The sequence below is a fragment of the Equus quagga genome, chromosome 3 (genome assembly GCF_021613505.1).
Source record: "Equus quagga isolate Etosha38 chromosome 3, UCLA_HA_Equagga_1.0, whole genome shotgun sequence".
Lineage (NCBI taxonomy): Eukaryota > Metazoa > Chordata > Mammalia > Perissodactyla > Equidae > Equus > Equus quagga.
In genome coordinates, this window is record NC_060269.1 from 150,468,969 (window position 1) to 150,476,588 (window position 7,620).

At 60.6% G+C, this 7,620-nt stretch overlaps 1 protein-coding gene across 1 annotated transcript in view; it reads right to left on the reverse strand.

The window, feature by feature from the left end:
* MAN2B2 (mannosidase alpha class 2B member 2) overlaps positions 1 to 7,620 on the reverse strand; it is a 40,323-nt gene that overhangs the window by 767 nt on the left and 31,936 nt on the right. The window contains exons 14-18 of the mRNA XM_046657279.1: positions 6,854 to 6,964; positions 6,585 to 6,777; positions 4,191 to 4,328; positions 2,204 to 2,316; positions 583 to 703 (exon numbers count right to left, since the gene is read on the reverse strand). Coding sequence (XP_046513235.1) covers positions 583 to 703; positions 2,204 to 2,316; positions 4,191 to 4,328; positions 6,585 to 6,777; positions 6,854 to 6,964 — 676 coding nt within the window. The remainder of the gene's footprint in view (positions 1 to 582; positions 704 to 2,203; positions 2,317 to 4,190; positions 4,329 to 6,584; positions 6,778 to 6,853; positions 6,965 to 7,620) is intronic.

Sequence of the window (7,620 nt, forward strand, 5' to 3'; positions counted from 1 at the left end):
ACTCATCTTCCTTTCTTCTTTCCTTCCTTCCATCCATCCATCATCCATCCATCCTCCATTGACCAAGTGCACACCCATGCATGGCATGAGGATGGACAAAGAGGAGATGCATGGATCAGAGGAAACATGGGAGGCGGGAGAGCAGAGGAGGCACCTGAGCCAGCCCTGGACTTGGGGGAGCTTGAGCAGGAGCTGGCCAGCATGAAGGGGATAAGGATGTTCTAGGCAGAGGGAACAGCACTGCAAAGACTGGGGGGCGTGAAGCTGCCTGCGGTTCGCAGGAGCTCAAGGTAGTGTGTGCCGTGTGAGGCACAGCACGGCGAGGTCAGAACCTCTGGGGCAGGCTCACAAGTTCTGGACTCACCCAGGGCACAGGCAGGGGGTGTGGTCTGCACGCGTGCACACAGACAGCCTGGTGGGAGCCCTGGCAGGTAGACACTGACCCGAAGCCTTTCTTAACCTACTGTGGTAGACTCAAGAAGGCCACAGATTCAGAGAGGGAAAGCAGCCTGCTCAGGTCACACAGGCCGTAAGAGGCAGAGCTGGGATCCCAGGTGGGGCCTGAACCAGGGGCCCCCGAACCTCTGTGTTGGCGATCATCCTGCGTCCTCCAGCTCCAGCGGTGCAGCGTGTTCATGTCCCAGGTCCCTGTGAGCGAGCGCTCCTCCACCGCCACCACGGACCCCAGCCCCCGCAGCACGGCCTGGAGGGACAGGAGCACAGGGAGCGGGAGCTACCCCGAGGCCCCAGATCTGAGCAGAGAACCAAACAGCAGCAAGGGCAGCAAGCCCAGGCCCTGGGCCTCGCTCCTAACACACCTCCCGCATCCAGTTCTCACAGCAAATCTCCAAGGACAGGACCGCAGCCCCATGTCACAGATGAGGAAACAGGGCCGGCTCCCTGTGTGGCCGAGCTGGAGGAGCATGCCAGGGGGTGGCAGGCGCTCGGAGCTGCCTCCAACATGAGTCCCCCTTCTCCCCAGCACTGCTCAGGTGGCGCCACCCCAGCCCCGGGGCTGCGGCAGTCACAGTCCCATGCAGAGAGGGAGGCAGGCGGCCAGCCTGGCTACTGTGAGAAAGGGACCGTCTGCTGCCCCGGAGGGCTGGGCAGGGTTCTGCAGCAGCCTCCCTGTGCTGTAGGAGGAGAAGGCATCAAGGGCAAGGCCCTCTTTTCTGCTCCATCCAACCTCCTGCCTTTACATCTGCTTGTGAGGCCAGCCTCTGACCATCGGCACCGAGCAGGAAGAGAAAGAGGCCCCGTGCCGGCAAAGGCCAGCAGGAGGAGGAAGGTGAGCCAGTTCCTGGGGACAGCGCCAGGCAGCTGAACGGCTGAGGGCCACGGCCCACCCTGGACTCTCCTGCTGAGGAAGCATCCTGCGCCCTGTGTAAGCACCGCTGGCCGGTACACTAGAACATGTGGCCACACGGATTCCTAACTGACAAACGCTCTCGCCTCCCCACCACCACCCACATCCGGAAGGAGCGTGTGGTGTCCGCCCCAACCATCGCCTCCACTCAGGGCCTCGGTGCCTCCACCCGTTCGACGGGGCAGCACAGGATGACCCACTCCCAGGTGCATTTGTTGTCCCTGCACCTGTTAACACACTCGCCCAGGGCCTTGGAGCACAGACGGCTCAGACCTGCTCTCGGCCCCCAGTGGGTGGGAGCCTGCTGAGGAGCGTGCCCGCCCCCGCCCTGCCTGCACACGTCATCGCCCCAGGGCTCTGGGCAGCCCTTGGGACAAAGCCGTCCTCCCTCCCCACTTGGGGGTGAGGAGGCTGAGGCCCAGAGGCACGGGCCGCCCGTGATGCCCAGCAAAGGGGCCAGGACTTGGACCCCAGACTGCCTGACTCTGAATCACCCTCAAAGGAATTCCGTGCGAGAATCTGTTTTGTTTTCTGATCACACAAACAATATCTGTGTTGTTTAAAAAGTTTTACAAAAAACAAATGGGAAAGAAATAAAATGCAGTGAAAAACAAAGAGGGTGGGTGGTGCGCCCCCTTGTGCCCCCAGAGCCCATCCCAGCTTCCTTCGCAAGCACACCCTGATGCATCTCTTTACTGAGGTCCTTTTCAAGCCAGGATGGCCACACTTGGGGTCTGCGCCCTGGAGCGGGGTCTGCGCCCTGGAGCAGCGTCTGCCTGGGGAGGACTGACACGGGGGACTGGGGGGGGGGGGAACATGAGGGGGGGGGCGGTTTACCTTCAGATTCACTGTCACCGGCTGAGACAAGACCGAGTCCCCCTCAGCCTCATACAGGTGGTGGAGCCGCAGCAGGACACGGTGGAGGTGGGCCTTGGCCCCTCCTCGATGGCCTCAGGGACAGAAGGAAGGTGGCAGTGAGGACCCCTATCTGTGCCCAGTGCTTCCCACACTCACCCCATTCCACATCCTCAACTCCTACGTGTATCTTTCATATCCTGTGAGGCAGCTGACTTGGCCCCACTTAACAGCCAAGGAAACACAGGCTCAGAGAGGGGCAGTGACTTGCCCAAGGCCACACAGCTGTGTGCAACAGAGGGAGGATTCCAAGGCCTCCTGACACCCACACAGGGGCCGACGCCGACGGGTGGAGAGTCTCAGCCATCCTTCCCTGCTGTGGTCATCATGGGGCCTGTCTTAAATCTTCCAGTTCTCTGGAATATTCTCTCCTTCTCTGCCCCGTGAGGTGTGGCGCGGCCACGTAATCCTGAGGCGAAGGTAGAGTGAGAGGAAGTGAGGCGTCACATCCCACAGGAGCGTCCTCCCGCCTCGGTGATGGAGGAGCGCGTTGCCACACGGCCTCTGTCTGCCGGGTGCCCGGTGACCACATGAAGGGCCTTCCTGCCGACCCCTGGACCCGCGGCACAGGCGCTTGCCCTGTGTTGGGACCGGGAGGGTCTGGGGCTCTTTGTCACAGCAGCGTGAGGTCTGCACGAGTTCCCGGGGCCGAGGTCAGGGATCCAAGCTCCAGAGTCAGGCCAGGCCTGTGCCTCCTGATGATGGCGACAGTGACAACGGTGAGACTCCAACTTCCCAAGGTGGTTGTAGCATCTGGGGAAGCAGGGGACCCTCCCGCCACCCCCCAGTGCTCCCCTCGCTCTGCCCCTCACCCACCCCCCCTCCCCAGGAGGAGGGGCTTTCTCCTCGTCGGGTCTGGGGCTCACTCGGCTCAGCGCTTTCCTCCCATTTGGGCACAAGCTGCCCACAGAAGGCGCGTGCTCAGCAGAGCCTGGCCACGCACACAAGCAGGAAGGACAGGCACTGACCCTGGGGGGAGGCCTCAGCGTCCCCGGGGACAGGTGGGGTTGTGACACTGGGGTCGAGGAAGCCACTTAGCTGCAGAACGAGCCACGGCCTGCAAGATCCGCTTTATCAGGGACAAGGGCGTTATTTGGTCTCTTGCTTCTTCCTTTTCCTCTTTCTCGATTCTGCAGACTCTTACTGAGCTGTCTTCGGGGGGGGTGCCAGGCCCTGGGAGGGGCTCCAGGGACACGAGGGTGGCTGAGGCATAGTCAGCCCTGACTTTGAGCTCCTCATAGTATAAAGGGACAGACAGGGAGCAGCTGGAGCTTTGGCAACAGGAAGAGTTGGGTCCTGTAAGGTGTAGCCTCCTCCAGGAAGCTTTCCCTGATGCCGTCTGGGAGCTTGCCTCGGCTCACTGTCATCACTATCTGGTGACTTGGCTGCTTCCCCCTCTAGACTGACAGCTCCAGGAACCCAGGGACCTTAGCTATGTTGGTCACTGCTCACTCCCCTGTGCTTGCTGCAAGAGACATTTATTCAGTGAACAACCAGAGGCTCCAGACAATCAGGCTGCCTGAGCTCAGAGGACGAGTGGGAACTCAAGTGTGCAGGGCTCCAGGAGTCGCCCCTGGAGGAAGCAGAGCTGGACTGCAGCCTGAGGGTGGGCGTGGGATGGACAATGGTTCTGGGCTGGGGATGGGGCTAGAAGGGATCCATCGGAGAATGGTGTGGGCAGGTCCTGGGCTGGGGTCCAGGACCACCTTGTCCCTGGCTTGCTGAGTGACCCTGGTCACTCACTGCCTCTCTGTGGGCCTCATTCTCCCCATTTGGCAGATAAAAGTACCAGGTGACCTCACAGAGCCGTGACACCCTGAGGGGAGCCCCCTCTGTCTGGTGACGGGCTCCGGGGCCTGCTGACATGGGGCGGGAGGAGTGAGTCTGGCCAGCTGGCCGCCCGCCTCACCTTTCTGGAGACTCTGCAGGTGCTGTGTGTGGTTGGAGCTGTAGTTCCAGCCGGGGATGCTCAGGATCTGCAGGTGAACACTCGGGGGCAGCACCACAGCCTCTGGCTTCCAGGGGCCTGGGCTATTCGGGGCCGTCTCTGCAAGGCAGACAGACGGAGCATGGAGACGGTGAGGGCCAACTCCTCCTGGCCTCCGGAGCGCTCCACAGCGCGGCCCCCAAGTCCAGCCGATCTCCCACCCTCCCCACCTGCAGACACACCGCCGTCAGCCTGAAACACTTGCTGGTTCAAACGCCCCAGGATCGGCTTCCCGCTTTCCCCATCCTTCCACCCGGATGCCCTCCCTCCCGCACGTCCAGCTGCTCCAATCACAGAGTCTAGGAGCTGAAAGAACCTTGAATAGTCTGGCCATTTCAAGGTGCAGGTGGGGAGCTGAAGGCCCAGAGAGGGGACAACGTTGTCCCAGGTCACACGGCAAGTTCAAGCAGAGCGCTGTTTTCTATTCAGGGTCTGGGATGGCAGCTCCTCCCTTGTTTTGTCATCTCTCAGTCTCTCTCCTGGAAGGCGCTTCAGCCCCCCGCCTCCTCCTTCCAGGAAACGCTCTGTTCAACTCTGGGCTTCCAGCTGGAGCTGCCATCGCCTCACAACACCCCAGGCCTCAGGGCCTGGTCCAGGCTCGGGTCACATGACCCAATCAGGACCAATCAGAATCTTTCCCTGGGACGTCTGCACTTGAGATGGGAAAATCTGAGTCTCAGTTCCTTCTGGGTTGGGGAGACACACAGCCCCAGGAGTGCTCACGGCCATGTCCCAGCTAGGAGGAGAAGGAAGGGCTGCCGACGGAGAGAAGCACAGGTAAGGTGGGGGGGGGGCAGCCTCAGGAAGGCTCCAGCCCGCGAGGCCCGGTTACACCCCTGCCCTCCCTCAGTTATGTCGGCCTCAGAATGAAGTCTCCTTGTGGCTCCGCTGGTTCACACTGGGTTTCTGTCACTTGCAACAACAGAGACCAGAGTGGGGCCAGACGGACGGAGCTGACAACAGCCACGGAGCTTTCTCAGATACAGCAACATGCCCCTCTGTGGGAAAGGCTCCTACTGCCGGGAAGCAAACATCGACTGATCCAGGAGCAGCCCCGGACCCTGCCAGGCCAGGCAGGTCCCCTCTCCTGGGAATCTGAAGCCTGGGACATGGAAGCGTCTGGGCAGTCATCTCAAAGGCAGTCTTGGGTGAGATGAGCACGAACGCCTGCTCCTCAGAGGCCCAGAGCCGCCCCGCCTCCCAGCAGCCAAGGCCTCCTGTCCAGCTCTCCTTTCCTTTCCCCAGGCTCTGCCCGAGTAGCCGACCCTTCAGTTTCTGTTACTTCTGAACAAGAGACCTCAACGGACATCCCTCAGAGTTGATCCCTGATCTCCTCCCAGCTTACAGTCTGACACTCTCCCAAATCCACAGAGCTCCAGGCCCTCTCCTCAGCACCACTCCCTCTCCACCTGGAATCCTGGACCTGAACGAGCACGTCTCCCAACGGATAGCTCCCGAGAAATCCTTCAGGAGGGGGGCTGGGCATCACGCATCCACAGCATGCTGCACACAGCAGGCACTCAATAAACATTTGTTGCATGAGCAAGCAACAGCCTAGCTGCTTGCTAATGCCTTGGGAAAGTTCTGGCTCTAAAGCTGAAGCACGGGGCCAGCCGGGTGGCACAGCGGTTAAGTTCACATGTTCCACTTCTTGGCGGCCCGGGGTTCGCCGGTTCAGATCCTGGGTGCAGACATGGTACCGCTTGGCACGCCATGCTGAGCTAGGCATCTCACATATAAAGTAGAGGAAGATGGGCACGGATGTTAGCTCAGGACCAGACTTCCTCACCAAAAGGAGGAGGACTGGCAGTAGTTAGCTCAGGGCTAATCTTCCTCAAATAAATAAATAAATAAAGCTGAAGCACTCTATGGAAGTATGGGTGGAGGCAATGCATAAGCTTTGCAGATCAGACCATGGATTGGAATCACCCTCACCTGATGACAGCATACCTAGATTCAGATAAAACTAGCCTTTTAAATGCCGAGCTCAGGACCAGAAGTAACATGGTGATATATGTCATAATTAAGAAAGAAAAAGACACATCAGAGCAGAACATGGAAGAGACTCATGGAAAAGGGGTAAGATGACATGTGTGAGTCCCCGCTCTGCACTTATGAGCTGTACAACCACGAGCAAGCTGCTCAACTTCTTTGCATCTCAGTCTGCCCATATCCCAAAGGAGAGGATTGGATCAGAGGTCCCTGACGCCCCTTCCTGCCCAAAAGTTGCCCAGATCCCTGAGGGCACAAGCCCTTGACCAGGTCAGCTCGTTCTGGGGTGGTGACGACAGGTGCTCTGAAAGGACATCCCCTTACCGGTCAGCTCTCCCAACAGCACTATGGGCCTGTGCTGCAGCGCCAGCCCACTCCTCGGGTGCAGGTCAGCGATGTCGGGCCGGGGTCCCAGCAGGAGCCAGAACAGGGAGCGGGCCGTCGAGGTGTCGTTCAGCGTGAGGCCACGCTCTATGGCCCCCATGTGGCCGTTCCACAGCCGCTGATGGAGCATGACCTGCAGGGCAGAGTGCCTGACGGGCCCACCTCAGCCTGGGCACGCCCATGGGTGGCCGTGAGGGGCCCCCTCCTACCTCCACCTGCCCGTCCTCCTGGCTGGAGACGCCGTGGGCCTGTTCCGACAACAGCACGAGCCTGCTGCCACTGTCCTCGATGAAGGCCGACTGCACCATGGGGTAGTAATTCTGTGGACACAAACAGCGCCAGGCTGGCAGCGGGGACAAAGGGCGAGGTGGGCCACCTGGTCACAGATCACCCTCTGGGCACCCCGGCCAGCGCGTGCAGGGGCCCAGCAGCAGTGCAGGGTGGCGTGGGGCCGTGTGGGGTAGGGGCTCTGACTTTGGAGACCGGCAGACTGGGCTTCAAATCCAGCTCCACAGCTTCCTGACCGTATGAGCTGAGGGACTTAGCCTGTCCAAGCCTCGGTTTCCCCATCTGTCAAACAGGGCCCAAAGACCCACTCCACACGACGGCGGCAGGGAGGGAGGGAGAGACGGAGGGTGTGCCAGTCCAGTCTGACAAGGGCCCTTGGCCGGCAGGTGCCAGACAGAGAAAGGCCCGGTCTGTGCAGGAAAGGCAGGCACGTGGCCATGCTCTTTGCTCTGTTGGAGAAAGATGTCCTGGGCTGGAGGACGTGGACAATCAAGGGCCCCAGGCGCAGCGGGTGACAACTAGCAAACAGAGATGAAAGGGAACAGAAACTCACCGAAAGCAGAGCAGGGTGGGGACACCCACTTGCAGGGCCCCCGGGGAAGGAAAAGAGAAGGGACACTCACTGAGGGCATGCGAGGGCCCCAGGGCCACGCTGCCCCGGACTTCCCCAGCTGACCTCTCTGCTCTC